General features: G+C 40.9%; 3 protein-coding genes and 2 pseudogenes across 4 annotated transcripts; 2 read left to right on the top strand and 3 right to left on the bottom strand.

The window, feature by feature from the left end:
* Positions 1-54: 54 nt before the first annotated feature.
* LOC141818634 (calcium uniporter protein 2, mitochondrial-like) lies at positions 55-1,853 on the bottom strand. The gene is made up of 2 exons (XM_074706086.1): positions 1,264-1,853; positions 55-1,185 (listed from the first exon to the last, which is right to left on the bottom strand). The coding sequence occupies exons 1-2, from the start codon at positions 1,825-1,827 to the stop codon at positions 742-744; spliced, it is 1,008 nt and encodes a 335-aa protein (XP_074562187.1). The 5' UTR covers positions 1,828-1,853; the 3' UTR covers positions 55-741.
* A 4,884-nt stretch (positions 1,854-6,737) lies between these two features.
* On the bottom strand, positions 6,738-10,481 carry LOC141818638 (uncharacterized). Its single transcript, XM_074706091.1, has 9 exons — positions 10,378-10,481; positions 10,221-10,292; positions 10,068-10,142; positions 9,906-9,989; positions 8,049-8,118; positions 7,877-7,968; positions 7,545-7,586; positions 7,363-7,443; positions 6,738-7,229 (listed from the first exon to the last, which is right to left on the bottom strand). Exons 1-9 carry the CDS (start codon positions 10,402-10,404, stop codon positions 7,155-7,157), a joined length of 618 nt encoding a protein of 205 aa, XP_074562192.1. The 5' UTR covers positions 10,405-10,481; the 3' UTR covers positions 6,738-7,154.
* A 1,066-nt stretch (positions 10,482-11,547) lies between these two features.
* Positions 11,548-13,992, top strand: LOC141818639 (uncharacterized; annotated as a pseudogene).
* A 389-nt stretch (positions 13,993-14,381) lies between these two features.
* Positions 14,382-18,468, bottom strand: LOC141818637 (UDP-arabinopyranose mutase 1-like; annotated as a pseudogene).
* A 348-nt stretch (positions 18,469-18,816) lies between these two features.
* LOC141818636 (uncharacterized) lies at positions 18,817-23,447 on the top strand. 2 transcript variants are annotated; one of them, XM_074706090.1, is made up of 5 exons: positions 18,818-19,549; positions 19,825-19,892; positions 19,983-21,686; positions 21,804-21,957; positions 22,638-23,447. In XM_074706090.1, exons 1-5 carry the CDS (start codon positions 19,396-19,398, stop codon positions 23,285-23,287), a joined length of 2,730 nt encoding a protein of 909 aa, XP_074562191.1. In that variant the 5' UTR covers positions 18,818-19,395; the 3' UTR covers positions 23,288-23,447. The 2 variants fall into 2 exon arrangements, with proteins under 2 accessions (XP_074562190.1, XP_074562191.1); XM_074706089.1 differs by having other exon boundaries at positions 18,817-19,549; positions 19,825-21,686.
* The last annotated feature ends 660 nt before the right edge of the window (positions 23,448-24,107 follow it).

Here is a 24,107-nt window from a genome sequence, read left to right as displayed (position 1 = left end):
TCGTGCTGTAATTTATAGCAGAAGATAACATTAAAAAAATTATTTTACCACCAACACGGTTTGATTTTTCTTTGGCAGATCCTGCAGACTTTATTTATGTGGTTGCAATACGAAGATCTCTCACACGTATTCATCTCCGCCATACATATTCCTCTCTCCATAAAGAAGAGGAAGATTAACTAAATAAAAGAATAAAAGAATCTAATAATAAAAAATTATTTTAATCTATATTCGATATACACTAGATATCATGTAAAAAACAGGATCTTCACCCTGGTCAACTTGACTCTGTCGGATCTACACTGACCTGTTCTACCATGTCAGAGACCCACCCAAGTTCTATGATTCATCTCTGGCACGATCTTTAATATGGAGCCGACACGATCTTTGATGATGATAAATGGGGATCACAATTGTACACTTGCGAATCTAAGATACTCTGTATCTCAATGCTTTGCTTGGACAAAATTCCCCTGTGAAACTGGTAATTCTGTCAGTGGTTTTATGTGTTCTTGGTTCTGGAATAATTCGTGCAATTTTCTCACCAGCTTAGGGTTCTTTTGGTTAGTAAAATTCATTAATCTGATTTCTCTGTTTTGCGTGCTCAACTCTGTTTTCAGCTGTCCGAAAATTTGTCCAAGTTAATAATCACCAGCTGCAGGACGAAGGATGAGGAACAGTTCGACTGAATACTCTGCTTTCGATATGGTACAATATGCAGCTCTTGTTACGGCAGTTGCATTAAAGCGATGAGAAGGAGGAGGACGGAGAAGAAGCAGAGAAGGTGCCTCCGATTTCCCTCTTGAGCTCATTGAATCGGCCAACGTCGAAGTTGCGCTTCTTCATGAGTCGGTTCCGCTTGGCGTCGAGGCGGCTCTGGAAGAAGCCCTCGAAGGAAGGGTCTCTGGAAGTGCGGAGGAAGAAGGCATAGCCGAGCATGAAGTAGAGGGAGGTCACGTAGAAGCAGACGGGTTCCATCACGTCCCACGAGAGCTCCCAGAACGTAAGACGCATGAACCCCGCCGTCTGCGCCGCCAGCAAGGCCAGCCCGGCCCATAGCTCGCGTCTCACCTCCGCCTCCGCGGACGCTTCGATCTCCGACCTTGCCACCTCCATCTCCTTCAACTCTCGCTCCTGCCGCGACGACGCTGGTGGCCGGATCAAGCTCTGGATCAATGTCGTCACCTGCACATTTATTCGAACAACTTCAGGACGCGCCTTAACATTTAGAAGCAGAGGAAACAGGGGTGGAGTTGTACTCACCATTTCGGGGCGGACGAGGACGACGTCGCCCAAGACGATGACGGAGGCGGATTCGTCCAGCGCCTCTCCCAGACGCACACCCTCCTCCGTCCCTCCGGCCGCCTCCCGGCAAACCCGAGCGAACTCGGAGTAGGAGACGCAGCTCTGGCCCGTTTCCCTCAGGCGCGAGCGGGCCGCCTCCATCCGCGCCGCCCGGACCACCTTCCTCGCCTCTGCTGCGGATACCATCGCCTCCTCTGTCTTCTTCGTCGACGACAGGGGCGGTGGGGGAAGGATCCCTTCGAGCCGAATCCTGGAAGTGTTCATCTCCCGGATCCTCTCCAAGAGGCCGTCCCCCACCGGAAGCGCGAGGCGGGAAAGAGGTGGCGGTGGGGAAGCGGATTGGAGGGACGGCGTGCGATGAAGGAACCGGCCGAGGAGGCTGGGCTCGTGGGCGCGCGGGCCAGGGAGAAGCCTTCGGACGAGGGAGGGGGCGGGCCGAGGAGGACGCGGAAGGGCGTCTGGGGAGGAGAGCTTAGCGGCGACGTTGAAGAATCGGCGACCGAGCGTCTTCCTCAGCGCCATTACAATTCTCTTCCTCTTATTCTTCCTCTTCTCTGTTCCTCTTCCTCTTCTCTCAACTGGAGAACCCTCCTATTTATAGCTTCCAACTCCCAACGACGAAAGCAAAGGGGAATCTATAATTGAATTGCTCGGATTTAGTTTAAGATTCGTGCAGACAGGCGCCATAAACAGAATCTAAGTGAGCTTTGGCGGCTGAGAATGTTTCTCATTTCAACGCGGGACTGTCTGATCAGAGCTGCGCCGGCCACGGCGTTGCTGGGTCGTCGTTTGACTTTCAACGAACCATGATCACGACAAATTAATTACGACAATATATCAAATCGCACCCTCGTATTATGCATTTATCAAAAATACATTCTTATATTCATATTTTTTAAATCAAACAGAACCCTGTATTTTATAAATATTCACATTCGAATTATAGCTAAACAGCTTGGCTCGAATAATGATTAACAAATTGGTTTTGAAAATTTATCTTTTAATTCATTTTAATATTAAAAACGATGGATTATATGGTGCACTTTAGAGAATCAAAGTGCGTTTTGTGTAATCTAAATAATTTCCTACTATTGAGTTTTGTTTATTTGTTGCCTTAATGTTTATATAAATCGATTTAATGGCGATTAATTCAATAAAAAAATACATTAGATTTCCATTTTTCACGTTTGACAATGTCTTTTTCCAAATTTGACCATCATTTATCATTCATTGGAAATATTTGGCCTTAGATTACGATGGCTACAAAAACAACAAATTTAGACAAAGATGTGCCACACGTTTTGGCAACTGCTGTGCACTTTCTTTTTTTTTTCTTGATATTTAAAAGAAGAAAAAAAATCATTTTGCCTCTTAAAATTTATTTGTTTTTCAAAAAAACCTTTTTTAGAATTTTAAAAATTTCAAACACAGGAGGTGTTTGGTAGGCGGATTTAGGAGAGGGGAATGGGAATGAAATCTATTTCATTCCCATTCTTAATGCTGGATAGACAGGAATGGAAATCAAAATAAGGATTTGATATCCCTGATTTCATAACCTACCCCTCCCCCGGTTATCGCTAAACCCATTCCCATCGCGCGCAGCTTTTTTCCTCTTCGCTTCGGTTCTTTCTCGTCCGCGGAAGCCCCTTCGTCACCTGCTCCACCACTACCACCGCCACCACGATCTCCATCTCCTCCGTCAACGCCTTCATTGACGTCTCCGCCAACGCCTCCTTCACCAAGCGCACTCTCCGCCTCAACAGCGGCCAGACCTTCCTCTGCTACTCCTCCGCATCGATGCACCTCACGCAGCAGGGCAACTCGCTGCTCTTCGCCCTGGGCTTCACCGGCGTCGTGCGCCTCGCAGCTCTCCCTGATCCCGCCTATGAGCCAGTCCTCAATCAGTTCAGCGCCTGCTATCCGATCTCCGGCGAAGCCTCCTTCGCCCGGTCCTTCTCTGTGGAGTACAAGTGGGAGAAAAAGGGATGGGGCGACCTACTTCTCCTCGCCCATCCCCTCCACCTCCGCCTCCTCTCCTCCCACGATTGCCGCGTCACCGTGCTCGACGACTTTAAGTACAACAACATCGACGGCGAACTCGTTGGACTGATTCTCTATGGAGTCAAATCAAACAACATTAATGGGAATAATACTCATTCCAGTATCTATACCAAGCACCAAAAATCAGGTAATCATTTCCATTGTCATTAACCCTTCAATGGAAATAATATTCATTCCCATTACCGAATGTATACCAAGCGCCCCCTAAGATTACTAAACTCTTGTCACTTCATCTTCTCTTAGCATCTACCTGAATAATAATATTATTATAATCATACCAACCTTGCCAAAACACAGCCAAAAAAAACAAACAAAAACTTACAAGACTTTAACTGATTTTGGAAGTTTTACTTAGTGGTTAAGACAGTATTTAATTGAAATTTAAGTTGTATAAGAAAATTTAAAAACACGTACGGCCATCAGTAGTCGTAAGCCGTGTGAAGTCACTGAAAATGATCCATCAGCTGCCATTGCAATTTAACGTTGGATTCCATGGCCGATTCCACCTTCAATTAAGAGATCTACAAGGACGCAACTGGGCTACATAAATTCCCCAAGTGTTGGGGGATCTTGTTCTCCTCTCACCAAAAGCGGATTCCAGTCAGATCCAACCTTTGTCGAGCACTTGCATAGCATTAATGGAGGGTGCCTGCTGACCCCCTCCTGCTTAACTTAATGCTGCTGCTGCTTTTGCACTGCTAAATCATTGACATTGGTGAAGTTTAATGTCACAAAGCAGATGGAATTGTGCAATGCTCACAAAATGGATTTACTTTAGATACTCAGATGCCTCTGTGTTTCTTGATATATTTCTGAAGTTTCACTAAGCTTAACCAACCACTCTCAGCAAGCTAATTAAGCTCGTTTAATCTTTTTGCCTGTCGGATGCAAATTAAGAGCATAAAGTTTTGGGCAGAGAAATGGTTTCTGAGTATGCAAGGTAAATCTAATGTCACCAGTCACTAGTTGATCCTAGTGGGTTCCATGATGAGGCCTCTTCCATAAACCCTAAACAAGGGAAAAGTAGAGATCCTAGACAACACTGACAAGCACCAATCCACTGGATTCGTGACATCATTTTTGTATACTTCCTTGTGGGGTAGACCATTGGCTAGGCTTTATGCATGCACTAAGATAAAGCAGAATACTGTTGTTGAGTAAAGGAAAGCAGCATCACATTAATTATGCAAGATTTGTTTCTAGAATGTTGATGCAAATTCTTGGGGCTCCCATGTGTTGTGAGCCTATTGGTGGCTGATAGGATATTTGATTGGTGGGCATGCATGCAAATAGGGTGGCAAACTGATACAGTAGTATACCTGCTGGCACAAAACTCTGAGGTTGGTTCATTTCTTCAATTTCTTCTATGCTTGAGGTTTGATATTGTGCTACAGGTTTACGAGTCATCTCCCTGCTATTTTTCTCTAAAATGGAAAAACAGATGTGTTATATACGAATATGCAGGTGAGCTACCAGGACTATGGATCACAATCATAAAGATCACAAGAATAAAGAGGGAAGATTATTTCAGCAATTTGGATTCTGAATAGATTTCTGCAATTGCATTCTTATTAGACATTCTAGTGACTACCACCTTGGTGTTGAGGGGCCCCTAGAAAATTCTAGTAACTAGATATTCTATAAATCTCAAGCTCTAATGAACAGTTGAGGTGGAATATGTATAAATGACCTGGTCCCAAAATTCTTCCATGAAGGCTACATAAATTCTTGGAATTAGATGTTGACATATTGTGTTTGATTTTGATGGAGAGAGGAGGTACATCTGATAACACTTTCAAGGAATATAATTCTCTGTGATTTCTTCTGTCACATCAAAGTTTAATATTGGATACGTATATTGTTTACTCTCTTATCTAAATTTAGCAGGATATAGATTTCCATACAGTTTGGAGCTTGTTTCCATGTCAGCTACAACTCAAACTACTGGCACTAAAGAAGAGAATCATTTCTAGCATAATTAGAATTAGATACTATCATTTAATTATTCAAGCCTTTTAAGTTATAACATATGGCTTAGGCTGAGGCCGTGGAGCTGCATATATTCTCCCTTATCAACAAAAGCAAATACACTAACAAATGCTGAAAGAACTACCATCTTGGCTGTTGGAATTACAAATAACTTCTATGGTTGGATAAGGACAGATACAAACTGACATTGTTTGCTACATCGTATTGCTTCTTATCATGCATTTGTAAATAAAAATCTAGTGTCTTTAGAATGCCAATGTAGAATGGAATAAATACAGAAAGAAGACAAGAGTAACTGATATAACTCAGTGTAAATCTATGTCTATGGAAAAAAAAAATCTAAATTTATAAAATATGAGATTAAAGAAATAATAAAAACTAGATAAAAATTTGTTGTCCATACCTTTTGGAAGTGACCTCTCAATCCTTCCCCACTTCCCTCCCTCTCATCACAGATGAAGAGAAGTCAAAATAGCACTCTTCGGATATCCAAAAGGTTTCTCCAATAAGAGAACTCTCATCTCTACAAACTAACCAAATTTTTCATGGCTTCCAGATGCACTTCGAATGTGTTCTAGGCTGTGGAATGCTCCACAAATGAGATGTTCACTGACATTATGAAATTCTAACTGTGTCAAATATTATAAAAGAATAGCAGTAAAACCTTAAGTTAGAATTTTAGATGCTACTCTCCGACTGGTTAGCCCCAACTCCAGCTAAGCTGAACCTACTATTGACTTCATGAATATGAACAATATGACCATAATGAACGTCCTTCAACTCTGTACTCTGGTTCATGTAATTATTCAATATTAAATGCTACACAGCTAAATAAATATGTCTCAAACTCACACAATGTTTATGATCACAAATCACTGTGATAATTAGTTTCACCTTACAAAGATATTAAAACATTCCTAAAACTTTTACTCAGAGGCTGTGTTACCAGCACCCTGCAAGCAAAAGGAACAACAGAGAGATGCTACCATTAAGATCTCTTCATCCTAGTCAAATTTTATCCATTACCCATATTATGTTTATTGTAGCATAACTCAGAATTATTGTAGGGTGTTTGTATTACACCAAGAAAGCCAAAAGCAAAAAATTAATAATCTCCAATTCATGGAAAATTGAACGATTTTCTTCGTGTATAGATGAAGGTGAAGGCTCTGGTGATCACTTGGGTCCTTGCAGAAGAAGGATACCTGCAGCTCCAACTGTGCAACAATGAATGTTGTCCAATATGCGTTCAGCAAAATTGCCTCTTTTTCTTGTCGATATGGGAGATAGATCCTGTGACACGATATTTTATCTGGTGCCTAACCACTTGAATACAAGTTGATGATGACAAAATTGCACTCTGATGCTTAAGTCAGACAAATTCCAGAGTGAGTGGAACAGAGGCAATTGAAAACCTATGATATTAATAGGGGGATCATGAACAACATTAATTTGCATGCTTACAAGAAGTCTGATTTTTCATTATCAATTTAAATTGAGGTAAAATATTAAACCATTTCGATATCAAGTGGCACAAGCTGTGGCATGGCAACTGTATCATACAACTTATAAAGGAGCAAAACTAATATACTCATACTAGCAGTTATCATTAATAAACATGAATTGTTATGGTCATAACAAATTGGATCAGGCTTCAATTCAGAAATCACATTCTTTGTTATTCAGTACAAAGCTGTCTCAGTGTTGCTCTAGTCTATATATTCAACTAGTACTGACCACTACATATTGGGAGTTGAGAATTATCGTTAAGACTAGCTAAGACACACCTCTCCGTTTTCTTACTCAATGGCCTCATCAATGAGTTTCTTTGTGAGAGCTTTTGGAAGCCCCATGACGCTATCAATCGTTCCAACCTGCAAAACCATACCGCTGTAGGTGACACTGAAATGGCGACACCAAAACTAAGCAACAATAAAGACTAGCAATGTATTTCCATATTGGCTAGCTTTTAGTACATTGTCCAACAAAACCCGAAGAAATACTCACTATAGCCTCCACAAATGGTGAAGTTAATGGATGCTCGACCATCAGGCCACCAGCAACATATAGTACATCTCCCTCCTCTATCTGAATAAAATATTATCAGTAAAGGTAGTTATCATAAAAATTACATATAAAGTAAAATAAATGAAACTCGTGTGTAACAAAGAGGAAAAATATGCAATTACCAAGTTATCTATCACATCATCTGGTATCTTGTGAAAATAAATCTGCATATTAGAGAGAGAAATGCACATACTATCAGCAATCAGAAACTTGTCCAACTGAAATCACATTACATGACACTGTTCGCTAGTATTGTCTAGTCTTCATTCTATCACACAACTTGATATGTTTTTGGCATATATTTGCAAGGGCATTCATATGAAACGTTGATCGGTCATAATATGGAAAAAGAATATAAAAGATAACATCTTTTAATTCTTTTATAAGATTACTTAAACTCTTGTGTTGGATGAATTACAGAATTTGGAATGTTACTACTATAACAAAGCAATACCTCACTTTTATCACATCCTCCTTTTCTAACCCCAGTTTTTAAATTGGTAACAAGAACTGACCCCACTGTTGATGCATGGCCCTGGGAATAGCCTGAAAGAAGTTTCACAAATAATGCCATGGAGTCTAAGGATAAATCTTCAAAAGAAACATGAAGGCCAGTCCAAGAAAACCTTTAATAAACTCGCGTGCTTCCTCTGGGCTGCTTGGCTTTTCTCTTATCATTCCACCATGAACCACAACCTTAATAAAAGAAACAACAATGGTGGATATCATTAGTTTGACAGTAACTAGCAATGCTTCAGAAATCAAATATATACAACACTTTTAGCAAAATATTATGTGGCAAACGAGGAAGATAAAAGTTTTCATTTATACAGGTGAAACCGAAATTACTTTTGAATTGATACAAACATTGGAACTATCTTCATGATAGATGGTACAATTATTATTGGTAACTTACCTATTAGTGAGTGTTATGAATTTGTTATCAAAAGATAGCCGATCATAAAACAAAGGAAAGTATAGCATGAGTAAATAAAATACCCTATAATACAAAGAAGTAACTGAACTTGGGTTTTAGATGCATTTATGCACCTGAGAGACAAATAACAAAACAATACAAAAGTTTGACAACATGAAATAGAATCAAAACTTGTGATATGTGACAAAAAAATTTTGGTACATTGATAAGAACTTTCAAGCATTCAGGTAAGAACTAATGCTGCACGGAATATTTAAATAAGCTGCTGAAGTACCATGTTATTGGCATCCTAGTTGGTATGTTTGTTCCATGTGTTAAATGACAACTTGAAGAAATGACATGTGTAGAGGTGCCATGTGGTCTTCTTAGAACAATCACCTCAATTTCTCATCATGCTGGTATCCTAGTTTGTATGAAGAGAATCCTAATTTGTTCCATGTGTTAAAATGACAACTTGAAGTGATATGTGAGGAGGTGCCACACATTCTTCTTAGAACAACCTCAATTTCTCATCATGCTGGAAAATAGACATGATTTCTTGAAATGAAAATTAACTTGTTCAGAGCTTGATTGATGTGTATTCTGGATATATACTTTCAAGTAACAACAATTTGAAAATAGATGTCTTGTTTTCTCAGTTCAGTGTACAAAGTTGGCAAAAAATTCTACAGATATCAAATCTCCGACTATAAAGAAATGAAACCAAACAAAGCTTTACACCTTCTCAATTTTAAATAATCAAGATAGAAACTTAAATTCCACAAGTGAATAAAAAGTAGCAAAGCACTTATATCCTTATATTGATGATACCTATTGTCAGTTCTTCTCAAGGGAATGAGAGGTGGAAGCACCCACTGGCTCTATAGCCTGTAAGGACACACACCCTTCCCTTGTAAATGAAAGGGATGCCCTACCATTTTTTTTTTAAAAAAAAGGTTTTTGTATAAAAAAATAGGATTTTCTTCAGAACTCCCTTGTGCACCCGTAGCTCCCCAACTTTGTGCAACTGACCTCTCCTCCTATCTGACATCAATGACATGAAACACAGTGATGATTCTCTTAGCCCTTGAACCTTTTACACTGACAATGGTTAGTCCACCACCGATAACCTCGTGCAAGGACCACTCCCCATAGTCTTGCAATTGGTGACCATCACTTAGCTCAGGCACCACCAACACAAACCATCCCTCTCTCTCTCTCTTGTACGGTCCCCTCCCTCCTAGCTCTTGTGGGTCATAAGCTCTCGGTTAGGTCCACCAAGAAGTAAAATTTTTTATACGGATCCATGCTGAATATAACATTTTTCTAGCCTCACTGTTCATCTATCTGAATCTCAAGATCAACCTCAACCCTTGTATATTGTTTCTTTGACTTGTATACTAAAAAGGATGCACTTTATTATGTTAAGGTTTTGTACCTCAAGTTGACATCACGACTAATACAAACAATGATGCAGACATTCACCATTCATACAACAAACATTAGTCTTAACTCGATCAATCACTACTTAACTATGCCAAAAAAGGGACTTTGCACAAGATTAAACCTGGTCAGCAGTTATCAGGAGCGTTGGTTCATCATCCTGTTCATTAAAACCACTGCTACGCAGCTTTGATATTATGGCATCAGCCTGAAGAACCAACCACAGTAACACACCTTTTAAAATTCAATATCTAGCTTACTACCAAGAATCAAATAGTCTTCTAACCTTAGCTTCAGCCAATGTCATCACTAACTCCTCCGGCTTCTCCATCCGGATCTCTTTCTCGTCGATGTCGGCACTCTGTCATGAAGCCACAAGATAGTGAAGTAGCGGGAAACAAAGTAGACGAAGGGAAAGAATGGGAAGCGAATCGCATACCATGATGGTGAAATCGTATCCCATCTCGGACAGTATCTGACGGCGAGACCTTGAGGACGAACCCAGGATTATCTGCCATATTAGACAAAGTAATCAGCAACAAATCCGGAAGTAAACAACACAAAAGAGAAATCAGTTGCTGCCGGTTAGAAATGACCTTAAAGGAGGAACTGGTCGAAGACATCTCCAGACTCCAGGCGAGGCGGAGCTCCTGCTGCCGGTAGGAAGCTCCAAAAATGCTGGAGAGGGAGAAAAAGCAGTGAAAATTGCGCCTTTAGGGTACACGACTACAACCTGGGCTTTACAGCTTCCAGAATCTTGGCCCTTTTCTATGTATGGCCCAAACTTTGATCAGGAATTTGGAATACGCTCCCCGAGATCCAACGGAGGAAACGAAATCCATGAATATCTTCTTTCCTCCTCTGCAAGCTTTCGGCGAATAAAACTGTAAAAGCGTCTGCTTTTCGCTAATCGTAAGAAAACAGCAATCAAAGTTAGACATTTGTTATGGAATCGAGAAAGGACCCAACTGAGATGAACTCGCCGTGTTGGAAGAAGAAGGAGGAGAGGCCGGCTTCTTGGCCAACACCAAAGACCACTTGCAGCAGTTCGCCAACGCTTCCATGGCGCAGCACAGGATTTGTCTCAAGAAGACACTTGGAGGTATGGGAGACAATCTCAAACTCAGGAAACAGGACAAGGTATGGAGATTGAAGAGCTTTTTCTTTTCTTATTAACAAAAAACACCTTCATTTGGTGATAAAAATGTTGATATCTGCAAGATTTTTCAGGCTTTTTCGCCCGCGAAGAACACGGAGGTCGATCGAATTTTACACTCGCTGTCGAGCAATTTAGACAGAGAGGCTTCTTCTTCCCCAGAGATTTGAACAAAAGTACAAACTTTGCTGTCGATTGATTCGCGCGATCAAATAGTGATGAATGATGATGCAGTTTGTCTAATTTAAAGATTGATTATTTCTAACAACAATTCCTGGTATCTGTCATCAAAGTTCGAGCATTGCTCTAATAATCAAGCAATTAACTTTTGAACAAGAATAAGAATATTTGTTTTTGTGATAGAATATCTGCGCTGGTGATTGTTGAGTTTCTCTGATCTCTCAGAGCAGCGTGAAAAGAATAAACACCGTTTACGAAATAATGTTCCGTAAAAATAATAAAATAATATTTCATCTTGGTCGGTGAGGTGAAGCGGATTCAAGTCCAATATGGATCCGCATTCGCTGAGGAGTACACACTACACAAGTTCATCTTTGGGATTGCTATTTTTTATCGGGCATAGATGGATCCGAACCCAATAGCCCGACAAGTTTGGAAATTTTTTCTTTTCCATTTATGGGCGTCGCCACAACAACCCCTTGAGGGCGCCGTCGTCTCCTCTGCGAAGGTTTTGCATTTTTCTCGGGCGGCTTTTACTACTTTTTTGTTTGTTTTTTCCTTCTTGGATTGAATCTTCTATTTTCGCTTACTGACCCTTGTTCTTGTTTCTTGTTCTTGAATTGAAAAGGTGCGGGCTTTTGCGCCCTAGTAGCCGCCGAAATCGATGTTCGTTTGCGACACATGGATCCCTCTTTGAATCGTTCTGCAGCAGAGGTCGAAGAAGATGAGTGGGGTATGGTTTACCTCTGTTTTATTTGCTAAAGATTTGTTTTTGACGGTAGATTAATTACTCTTTCTCGGTGAAGATTTTAGAATTCTTCTGAGATTCGTTATCCTTGTAAAATGTTAAAAAGATTGTTATTTTATTTTGTTTGTATGAGTAGATGCTTCCCATTTAATTGCTATAAATTGCGATATTTCCATAATACTTGTATCTAAGCTGTTCTTTCACTTTCTATATGCAAATTTTCTTATCTTGTGGATCAGCTATGTTTCTAAGTAGACAAAGATCTTTAAGTAGCATAGTTACTGGTTTTACTTTGAAAATATAGATATATGCAAGATGCTGAGTAGTCCGATGCTTGCATATCCAAGGATTCTCAGACAGGAAGAAGTGAACTCTAAATATATATTCGAAAAAATAAGGTCTATTTATCTTATCAGATGAATTTGATTAACTTAGATATTTCTTTCAACTGAAATTCCATGGATGGAATATAAAGATGGATAAGGTTAAGGATTTTAAGCTCTATATTACCACTCAAATAAAATGTCTCAAGTGAGAAGGATTTCTTTCTCTTAATTTTTTTTTTAAAAAAATTGTGGATCTACAAGGTTAAGGATGCTTAATTTTGTCATTTATAATCTTTCGATAAGAGTTGATTTTACTTGTAGTTCAATTCTACAATGAACAAATTATCACAAGCATAGTATTAGTTTTGATCGTTTAGAATAATAGGCAACACTGGGTTTCCAGATATATTTTGGAGTTTAATGCATTTAAGATGGCAAGAGGTTGTAATGAAGAAGATAGTCACCGTGAAGTACAAACAGATTATTATAAGTACATTCAAATGGATGAGCAAGATGACTGACAACAAATGTACAACCTGAACATTTCAATAAATAACTGAATCTGTTCCAGGATTCTTTGTTGGCAACATGGGTATTCTATTCTGTCTTCGAATTAGTAGCAAAACACTAGTTGATCATGTAAGCTTCATTCCATTCTTGATAAAACCTAGTATTTTTTGGATCTGGATAAGTGGCACTGACTTTCAATTCATCATTATCTATAAGTTCTCTCCATTTGGCTTTTACAGTAAAGGTTCCTTTAGGAATGCTAATTTGTAATTTATGCTTCAAAATTCCATGACAGTGAAATCTAGGACAATTTGGAGCTCATCTATTTTTTTTTCTTCTTCAGTTACAATTAACATGTATTGGAATCCTCCATATCTGTTGTTCTCCGAGGGATTTTTTCTATTGGTCATTCATGTTTTTTTTTCAGTGAAATTTCCGTCATAGATTTTGCTCAGTTAAGCATCTTCTATATCTAGTAATCACTTTACTACATGACTATCTTATTGATTTTCTACAAAAAAAAAGTATCAATGTTTATTTTCTCCACTCTTTTTCTACTACATTACATTGCTGTAGTATTGTATATTCTTTCTGCTTTGTTTTACAGCGTACTAGATGTCAAAAGGAAGGAACTGAGTTCTTATTCATCATTCCTATATTTCAATCAACTTTAGTTGCATTTATGTTACAGATACTGATGGATTTGTTATCCCAAGCTTGACTATCGAGGATTCAGATTTTGCAAACACAAATGTGCCTGCGGTAACAGATCCTATACCTCCTGAGACGGTGAGTGCACAAATGCCTATTGTATCGCTTAACTAGCTTCTATGCAATTTCTCTAGGATGCAGATCATACTATTTATTTGTGTAACTCAAATAATATGGTTTAAACAGACAACCAAAGAAACTGAGAAAATCTATTTGGGACCTCATGGTGCTCCTCCTCAAGCCAAGCAGCAAGAATCAAATGCAACTGGCCATAAGCTGTGGTCCAAACATAAACTGAGGGAAGCAGACCGTAGGCGGCATTCAGGAATAGGGCGTGAAAACAAGATAGAGTCACTTCAACAATGGCAGCATGCCCAAAAGTTCACCACGAGATTGGTTAGAACCACTTTGCCATGAGTCTCTGTTGGACAAGCATTATTGTTATTACACTGGTTTTCTAAGACCACCTACTGCATAACCTAAGCAGTCGCCTGCTATTTAGGTGCATGGAACTTTTATCGTCATTGTCGACACTGGATCTTAGTTGTTAAATTGAAATGCAGAACTTTTGTTTGGCTTTGCATTCTCATTATCGATATTTAATGAACGAAACTGAGCATAGGAACTTCTCCGGCGAGGTCAATGAGGCCAGTCTGATTGGTATTCAAAGAACTCGGTGGGTGGCAGAAAGGAGGAGCGTGGATACGCCACCCAGCAGAGAAGCCATGGAGGTGACCTTCCATCGGCTAACAAATTCAGAGAGCAAACCCATGCCCTCCTGGTGGTAAGTTGGCTAACTTCATTCGATCATTGAATATCTAATGCACCTATAATTTGAACGCCAGAATTATGTATGATTTATCTTTGAACAAATTCAAGCCAGGCCAGGCTACTTGAGTTTTGACACATTTTCTTCACCGCTTGTACATTAAGAAATTGCACGATTTCATAATTTGTGCAACACAATGATTTATTCAAACATGATGTGGTTTCTTTGTTGTTATGTCCAAAAACATTACAATGACGAGTTGAATGTTTTCCTTTGACAAACTCACAAAAAAATTGTGACGACACTATTAGCAATAAAGGCAGTAAGAGTGCCCTTACAGATAGATGGTTTGGGCCAACAACTTGAAGGAGATGATCGAGATGGTTTTTCAGGCAGTGGCTGCGTCTTAGTTTCCAGATGGATTCAGCTCGTTCCATGCATCGATCCATGCCATCATTGCATCAGCCAGCTTAATGAAGTAAGCATCAACCTTCCCTAGCTTCTCTCTGACCTGCTGGGAGAGCTCAATGTAGCATTCTTGAACTGTTACGGACGTCTTTGAAAGTGTGACAGAATTGAAGAAGCGAACAATATCTTCTTGCCAGTAGATGCCCTCATGCTCCTTTCTAAGGTTCACAAGTGGGGTTCTGGCTTTGCTATTCCAGATATAGGGCAAGCCAGTCTTGACACCAAATCCCATGTGATCGCAAATCACCTAAAAACACAACATCGATTCCTAGTTTAAGTTTTGAACTGGCTTTCTTGGCTCAGTAAGGTAAATAAAGAAAGCATCTTAGGGGAGCTTCGCCAGATGTCGAGGAGCCAGATATTGGATGAGAAAAGTACATGTGAAGAATAGCATACCCACCTTGACACACCATGCAGCCCACATATCATCATATCGAACATTTGGCTGGCTGTCATCCGTAAGTCCAAAATACATTGCCTGGCCAATGAGCTCACGGTTGAATGCCAGATTCATCCCAGACATGGGGAAAAATGCACCTTTTGGCACTGTTAGCACAGCATCAACGTACCTTTGTCCAAAGCAACAATTCATAATTTCAATTACATCTGGAAATTGAAATCCATCAACAATGCATGGAAGGATATTTCACCTGGTATTTCTTTCATTAGGTTTGACAAGTTGGGTAGGGGCATCATAGTCTGGAACGTTGAGCCATAATCCATGAGATACAGCAGTTGGGGCACCTTCCCGTAGGCTGAAGGGGTATCCCCGCACAAAGTCTGCACCTTGTCGGTAAGGATCGTACAGGGTGTTGAAGAAAAATGGGGTGGATGGTGTAAGGAGATTCCTGATGTGTTGCTCGAGTGCATTGATCTCTTTGCCAGAGGGATCTTTGGCAACCTACTCAACAAGAAAGAAATCTTTTGTCAGCAACAAGGGAGTACAATCATTATCAAAAGAGCTCAGTTCTACGAGAGAGAGGTAAGTAAGAGAAGCAGCATAGAAGACATAGGACAAAAGGTTACAATAGGTGCTCTCCATGTTCTGAACATTCATTTAATTTCCAAGGCAATGCCTTGTCAATAGCTGTAATTTTCCGATTTACCTCGTCACAGATGGTTGTGGGGTCAACCGTGTGGAACCATTGAAGTAGCGGATTCCACCTTTTGCTACAGTTAAAAGCTAATAATTCTAACGCCCTTTAACTTGACTATAGACGGTCCTTGAGCCAAGTGAAGTTACGGTATCCATTTACCCCACATTTATACATCCAGCTTTAGCAACTAATTTACTTGCAAAGAATATTGGTCATGCCATGTTATGACATTCATGGAACAAAATTTGAATAACTGCAAGAAGACTACAATAAGTGAACTACATGAAAGTAATTAAACAATAAAAAAAATAACTATACGAGTGAGAAAAAGGAAATGGCAGATGGAACCTTCCAATTGAGTGAAAAATGAGAATACACGAATTTTTTATACACTAACGTCTAGCCAACATCATTTACATCAAGGATCCTGGAATAGGTCACAACGAACTATACAATGTAGTGTTAAACATGCCTCTGATACTCAACAAAGGTTCTTCAAAAATTTGAAAAGGAAAACAATTAAAGTTCACATATCATTTGCAATAAGAATGGGGATTCAAGCCATGTTTTAGTTACTCAATTTTCAACAAGAAACCTAGTGATTCAAAAGTACTTTTGCCAGACTCGACCTAATAGAGGAGTTGGAAGGTGTGTTTATGTTAGAGGGGATCAGCCACCCTACAAGTTTTTGACAATTTATGCTAGAATAGAATGTTTTATCTGAAGAAATCAGTCAATATCCTCATGATTATTTACACTTTTATTCACATAAATGCTATTTGCACATAAATCATTTCCAATGAAAAATTATACAATTCTCAAAGAACATGACAAGACAACGCAATAAGAAAAGAAAAGCTACTTTGATATGTTCCATGATCAAAAACCAGATCTAAATGATAATGCATATATACGTATAAAATTGTCTCAGGGAAAAGTGCAAAGTTACGGTGCCAAGGGGTCTAAAGCGCCAGATCCAAGTTTCAGTAATGAAAGAATGTGGTTACAAATCTCATTTCATTTCTTTTATCTTTTCGTTAGTAGAAAAATTTCTCTTTATTCTCCTCCCGTCAACACAACAAGATGGATCTGTCAATAATTGTAGTCTAAACAACAACTAACCACCGTTTCATCCTCTCCAAAATTGAGGGACAAAAAGAACAACAGTAGGAAACAAGGAGATTTGCAGGAGCGACAATTTCACAAAATGTTGACGGTTGGGCAAGCTAATCACAAAAAATGAGAAGAAAAAGTTAGATTTATCGATCTTTGTCCGAACCCTTCAACGTTAAGAGGGAAAGAAACTAAAATCTATAAACTTATTAGTAATCAAGCAATGAGAAACAAAGGCATAAAAACGTCTCCCCAAGTTCCCCAGCATCGAAGCAAGATCGAACTCTGACATCCAGAACATGAGAAATAAATAAAGAGAGAGAAAGGCACACACAAAGCAGTCGTCGTCGATGGTGAAGATGTACTTCTTCTTGGAAACGAGGTAACCGAAGCAGCGACAGGCAGAGTCCTTGAAGGAGATCAGTGCTGCCCTAGGGCCGAGGATGCGATCGATGTCATTTCGGTCGTAGAGCTCGTAGTCGAATCCACCGGGCACCGAGATCGCATTCTTCGAGTCCCCGTCCTGAACGATGATGAGGTGGTAGGGCTGGAAAAAGGGGCGCCACGCCTCCAGGAAATCCAGGTTCCTGGCCGTCGGAATCACGATGTCGAGTTCATCCCTGAGCAGAGGAGCGCTGGGCACTGACGAGGAAGAGCCGGCTGCCATGGGCGAATGCAGAAAAACCGGAGCTCGGTGTTGGGATCGAAGATGGAGACGAGCAGGGCGTCGCGCGAGATCCGAATGGCGAACTGGAGAAGGGGGAGGTGGGCAGGTCTTTCGTACAGGCACGTGGACGTCGGCAGTCGCGCTGTGCAATCTACGTATTGGCGTATCGCAATTCGTAACGCAACACGATCGTTAATGGGCCTCCATGTGCCTCATTAATGGGCTGAACAAGAATTGGGCTTGCCGCTCGTTTGGGCTTGATCCGTAGTTAATTAGGTTTCTGAAGAGTCATCCCTGTCCGAGCAAGAAGACTGAAACCAGCCTGCAGTTACTGTTTCCTTCATGAATCACATTAACGTGGAGGAAAATTACTTCAAGGTTAGCAGACTCGTGCAACCTCTTCCTACAGATTGAGAAGATAGACACCAGTGGTCCGCGTGCGATCACCGTCGTGTCCAGCTTTCAAACACAATAATGAGCGAGAAGAAAACTTTGGATGGACTAAGTAACTACTCGGTTGTCAAATGGTTGCCATCCCGTGCCGTCTATCAAGTAGGTATTCGCGCAGTGGTCCATCATGATTCATGCACAAGAAACAGGAGAAATAAAGAAGCTGTCCCGTCTTAATCCTCCATCGACGTCGAGCGTGTACGGGTTAACAGTCTCTCTGTCTTTATCTACGAATATACTTGATTCAAGCAAGAAGAAGAGGAAGTGGAAGGCATGGTTTCAAGGTCATTCATCTCACACAGAAGAGATCAACACGCAATCGTCATGAACAACCCATGTGGGGATTTCTTCTGCAGCTTGCTCCAATCTCGTGCTTCACAGTGAGACGTCTGGGTCAGAATCCTGTGGCTCTCAGACATCAGTTACACGCAGTGGATCGGGCCGAGCTACTGAAGAAGAAGAGCAGCTCCATGTGGCATTTTAACTTTATGCATGTGGCCTTGCTTCCCTTATTCTTATCCTACCTTTGTAGATAGCGTTTGTGGGATATCAACTATTTGTACTGTACTGTAGTCATGCAGATTATGCCCAATATCTATCACGTATATCTTTGTCTGCTTTATGCCGACATGGAGAAGTAAATACGGAAGAAAATTCTTGCTGTTTGCATCTTTGGTTCCTGTGCAAACTGGTTATCCAAACTTGTATTTCGTCCTAAATTCAAGTTTGAGGGTAAGATTGCAGAGCTGTCTTTTTCATGTTGAAGCTATCGATCGAGAGGGAAAGTTTGTGTCGAGATGGATAGCGAATAGGATAATTGGATTACAGATTAACTCATGCAAAGAGAAATCCATCAGCCCACATGACATTGCTAGGAGGGAAAGGAACCCCTCTGACCCACTCATACATCTTCAACGTGCTCTTCTTCGAGCCAGAATCTATCAACGTCGTCGCAGCAGTGAATTTTATCTCTCCCTTGTGGCTCAAGCATTGGTTCTCAAAAGCCGCGATCTACTCCTGCAGAAACCAATCCGACCCAAAAGGAGAAACTTGCGAGAGAGGGAGCAAGAGGATCGACGACCACAATGAAGCATTTATGTGCAGCCATGGCGTGGTGTTTCATCCATTGGAAGAAGTTCTCCGATTGCATTCAATGTATTGAAATTCCTCCAAAAGCTTGATGGTTCAATGACCTGGAATAGGTTGTCCCAGAGCTAGCGGTAGGTTTTTAATGCATTGAATCACTTCCGTCCAAAGATGGGCGCCTGCCATTTCTTGAGCTTATATGACTGATTGAAGGGTTCCCTGAGCAAATGCAGAAGCTGAGAAGTCGAGAGCGTCGGCTGGCTCTTCTCTGCTGAAGTTTAAGTTTAACCAATCAATTAATCCCATTCCGGTAGAAGAAAGAAAGAGACCAAAATGCCTTCCGAGCTGCTCGGAAGTTTTGCCAGTGAAGACCAAGATTTAGAGAAGCAAATTGGGTGCGTTACCGCGATCTTTCAGATGTTTGACCGCCGCATTTTCCTCGCGAGGCAGCCGCGCAATCGCCACGAGCATAAGAAGATTCCTTCAGGTACCACTCCAGCAGGTCTCTCTTCATTCTCTACTTAATTCTTGTTTCTCAGCTTTCGTTTGATCTGTGGCACTTCCACAAGCAAGAACGAGAGAACTAATTTGGAAACCGTAAATGGAGATCTTGATGATTTTAGATGTCTTGAAACATTGATTAAATAGATTAAAAAAAATTTCTTTATCGAAACTGAGATCATCTTCTGTCATTCTTAATTATGCATCATTGAAGTTTAATCCTGGATACGGATTCATATTCAAACTGAAATTATTTTGTAGGTCATGCACCTCTGAACAGCAGCAGGCATGAGTCAGAGGCAAACCCCTACTTGTCAGAGATTCTTCAGGTATTGTCGCAGACTCACATGAACAGTTATAGAACAATTAGTATTTCAGTACGCTCAATAAAAGATTCTGAATTCAGTATTACTACTCAGGAGAATAATCTGGCCAAGTACTGGTACGAAAATGAGAAAGCTTCGATGGAATCTTCAAGAGCCTCATGTTCCTCCTTATCCAGTTCCTCCTTGTCTTCTCTGGAATTCGATAAATCATCTCACAAAGACATGCATTCCTTTGATAAAACGTTCTTTTCAGAGAGGTCTCTGAAGAACTACTCATCAAGTTTCAGGAGTTCAGAAGTCGATTGCAAATTTGATTCCAGAATTACCAGTCCAGCTGCCAAGTCCGGCCGGCGATCCTCTGATTTCACTGTCAAAACTTCATCCGACGGCAAGGTGAAAAACCATGCTTACGAGCACCAAGACTCCCCCAGGCCTTCATTCTACACCGCAGACAATATGCCTGCCAATCTCAGTGAAGCAATTAGAGTTCTGATCGAACTTAAAAAAGCTCCTTGGAGTTTTGCTGATGGCGAAGCAAAAGATGCCTCATTTGCTCAAATATTGCAGAAGAGTCCCAGGTTCTCGTGCGATGAGAGGGAGCTCTCTAATTCTTCTGCTAAATTCAGAGAGCCTCGGAGACTGTCGCTGGATAGCAGGCAATGTTCCCGAAGGAGTACTTCCGCCATTGTTTCCAAAACAAGTTTAACTTTGGAGGACTTGGACAAAGCAAACTCAAGTCCCTGCCGGAATAGAGCTTCCAATCTGCTTCAGGATCTTAGTAGCCAAAAGAGACATCATGGTGTTGTCGCAAAGCTCATGGGCATAGAAGACATGCCTGAATTATACTCACCAGCCCAAGCGGCAGTAATAAAAAGAAATATGACTGCAAAAAATGATCAAGTTTCTCAATCCAATCGAAGCAGAGAGACAATCGTGGCAAAGCCAACAGAAGACCGTCATCATTTGTTGCTAAAACAGACGTCAAGGATCCTAAATGATGCAGCTCCTTGGGTGCAACAGGACAGGAGCCGTACTGCAAACAGGACCAAAATTGGGTCCTCGCATAAGGAAATGTCGGGTAAGGATCTGAAGGTTTTCAAGCATATGGTGGACGCCATTCGTGCCCAGAGCCAGAGGCTGCCAAAGAATACTACTCCCAAAGGAAATAATCAGAGTGTGAGGTCGTCGAAGGTCAGAAAATGGCCAACAAAAGCAGGGGATAATCCTAAATCCTTCAAGCCTCCAATTGTAATTATGAAGCCTTCAAAGACTATCAACATGGCAGATGCTTCAAGTCACTCAATAATTCAACTGGAAGACCTACCAACTCTTCATAAGCTCCACACTAGTACAGGGAGAAAAGGTCATGCAAGCATCACAACTGACAGAGAACTGAGTCCCAGAGTCACAGATCAGCAATTCATTAGGAGGTCTACCACTAGTAATTATTCACTCAGATGTCAATCAAATTCAACACAGCTTCAGGGAGAAAACGTTGGGATATCACCTACAACTTCAAGCACTTGGAGCCCAAGAACTCAGCAAAGGAAAACTGAAGCAGAGAGGAAACCATGTTCACCTACAAGTAGGAAACTGCTTGAGTACTCAGTTTCTCCAAGAGGCAGACTTAGGCTGAAGCAATCACAAGAACAAAAGAACAGAGACCACGGTGATGAAATTATGTCTGAGAGAAGGATTTCAAATTGCCGGCCTGATGAATCTTCACCGGCTTCAAACAGAAGCACCAGGTCAGCGTTACATTTGACTGTTCTGCAGCAAAGCATCCAGATACAGAAGGTATATGAGATAAACACACATGCATTTTGAAGAATTATGATTCAGTTTATTTTACGACAACAGGAATGATTAAACATTTTTATGATTACTCATTGGTTTGTCATTCTTCTGCTTCAGAAATCTTTACTATCCATTCATCAAGATGCATCAGAAACAGAGCTTCCAAGTATAGCCCATGAACAGATCAGGCCTGTGTTGGCCCTTGATGATTCATTCTGCCACGATGAGTTTCTACCTTCCCCTTTGAAGAAAAGCTCTTACGCAGTCCAAGGTAAGCAATTATTCAGTAATCACTATATGGGATCAAGCAGTGTAACTTTGATTATAGCCGTCAAGTTGGGTTAGGCCCGTCGGGTCGGCCCGCCCCGCCATGTAATTTAGGCGGGTTGGGTTGAACTTTTATCAACCCATTTTAAGATGGGTTGAGGTGGGTTGGCCCGCCTAGGCCCGCGACCCGCATGGGTTGGCCCGCGGGTTGAGAAAGTTTATTTATTTATTTTAAGTTTTAAAATTAAAGTATAAAACTTAATGAATTAGTGAGTTTCATCTATTTAAAATACAATTTAAACTTAAAAATTATAATTCAAAGTTAAAACTTTCAACTTAATCATTTTAAATTATACTTCAAACTTAAAATTTTTAATATTTTTTTATTTTTTTAATAGGCCCGCGGGTTGGCCCGCCTAACCCGCGGCCCGCCTTGAGTTGGGTTGGGTTGGAGATTTTCCAACTCACCAAATTGGTGGGTTAGTCCGCCCCGCCCCGCCAAATGATGGGCCCGCCATGGGTTAGCCCGCCCCGCTATGGGTTGGCCCGTTTGACAGCTCTGACTTTGATGCATCTGCAAGTGCAAACAACCATAGATTTCAGATTGTTGATTGGAGCTCTAATAGCTTATGAAATAGAAAAAACCAGTAATGATATCTTCTAACCACAATACTCCTTCAACAGATGATGGACCATGCACATTAAATTTATTTCAGGATAATGGAAAACTTGCACAGCACAAAGTGCTGGGCTCAAATGAGCATGAGGAACGCCAGATGTTCGACATCATCAACAGGAAGTGTAACATGCAAAACCCAGACAGTAAGTATGTTTCAGACATACTTCTTGCGGCAGGATTTTTAAACGGGGAAAGTGCAATTCCACTTCAGCAACACATAAAACCTGAAATATTTAGTGTTCTGGAGAAACAGCATGGGCGACAGAAGCCCAGTGCAGAGAAGAATCACAGGAAGCTTGTTTTTGATGTGGTCAGTGAGATCCTAGCTCACAAGAGGGGAGCGCTCGTCTACAAGAATCCTTGTGAGTTCTTTCTGCAGAGAAGGAGAACGTTAAGTGGGCAGCAATTGCTGGGAGAAATATGCACTGAGATCAAAGGACTTCAAGCCATGAGCACACGGTCAACCACCTCCGAGGATTGTGTAGAACTAATATCAAATGAGGACATTCTTGGTCGATCTGAAGGGTGGGAAGACTTTTGCATGGAGAAAATAAGGGTGCCAATGCAGATTGGAAGGTTGATATTTCAGGATTTGATCAATGAAATTGTAGGTGAAGCTGCTTTACAAACCAAGCAAACTAAAATATGCAACTAGTTTGTCAGCATTACACATGCATTAAGCTTTTAACCCAGTAATTACCTTATCGTCTTCCAATTCTATCAATTTTCTTGTTTTTTTTTAATAAAAACCTATTTCACATGTGAAATAGGTGCTTCATGTTCTAAGTTTGTGATTAATCTACTGGGCTTATTCAGATACAAAATTGTTGACTTCGTTTTGGATGAGTATCTCAACTCTATTTCAAGAGTGCTGAAAGTTAATTTCAGTATGTTAAGCATCATCTCAGGTAATATATAAAAATAATAGCAGTCTGTGATATCTATACCTTTAATAATTGCATTAATTTTCAATCCACTTGGAAAAAGAGAAAAAGGTAAACAAGACAAATCCAGCAGCAAGAACGCACACACTGATGTTGAATTAAATTAATAAAAGTAGATTTAATGTTTGTTAGTGGAATAAACAGAAAAAAAAATAGATCTAGATAACAGATCATAACCTAAATCCAACGGCGGAAAAAGGTGCCCACCCCACGTTTCTTCTTCGATCGGGTAGCGCACCAAAAGAAGTCACGACAAGCGGCGGGTCCCAGTGACGCCACCGCAGGTGACGTGTCGTGGCATACCGAATCCGGAGAAAGATCTTCCCACCATGTCGCGCGACGGCGACGTCGCCGTCGCGCTGGCTGGAATTCGACACGCGTCCCACGACGGCGCAACATGCCCTCATGCGCTAGCTGTCGTTAGGTCGCCGTGGCCTACGTAGCGGGGGAAGCTGCGCTACACGCGTCGCTTCGCTTTTACGATGTCGCGCAAGTTGAGGGAGCGACGATGCGACTTCCCCCGTTACGGGT

Source organism: Curcuma longa, unplaced genomic scaffold, assembly GCF_044706935.1.
Source record: "Curcuma longa cultivar G26 ecotype Majalengka, Jawa Barat unplaced genomic scaffold, ITB_CL_G26_1.1 contig_25569, whole genome shotgun sequence".
Lineage (NCBI taxonomy): Eukaryota > Viridiplantae > Streptophyta > Magnoliopsida > Zingiberales > Zingiberaceae > Curcuma > Curcuma longa.
Note: the sequence above shows the minus strand (reverse complement) of the source record. Positions and strands in the feature narration are given on the sequence as shown.

Bases quoted from the DNA above. Each gene is read 5' to 3' on its own strand.
- LOC141818634 (XM_074706086.1), bottom strand. From the start codon at position 1,827: ATGGCGCTGAGGAAGACGCTCGGTCGCCGATTCTTCAACGTCGCCGCT. The intron at 1,186-1,263 runs GTGAGTACAACT...ATAAATGTGCAG, and splicing joins TCCTCGTCCGCCCCGAAATG to GTGACGACATTGATCCAGAG.
- LOC141818638 (XM_074706091.1), bottom strand. From the start codon at position 10,404: ATGTCTTCGACCAGTTCCTCCTTTAAG. The intron at 10,293-10,377 runs GTCATTTCTAAC...CTAATATGGCAG, and splicing joins CGACCAGTTCCTCCTTTAAG to ATAATCCTGGGTTCGTCCTC. The intron at 8,119-9,905 runs GTTTAATCTTGT...TCTTTTATTAAG, and splicing joins TCCTGATAACTGCTGACCAG to GTTGTGGTTCATGGTGGAAT.
- LOC141818636 (XM_074706089.1), top strand. From the start codon at position 19,396: ATGCCTTCCGAGCTGCTCGGAAGTTTTGCCAGTGAAGACCAAGATTTA. The intron at 21,687-21,803 runs GTATATGAGATA...CTTCTGCTTCAG, and splicing joins AAAGCATCCAGATACAGAAG to AAATCTTTACTATCCATTCA. The intron at 21,958-22,637 runs GTAAGCAATTAT...CTCCTTCAACAG, and splicing joins AAGCTCTTACGCAGTCCAAG to ATGATGGACCATGCACATTA.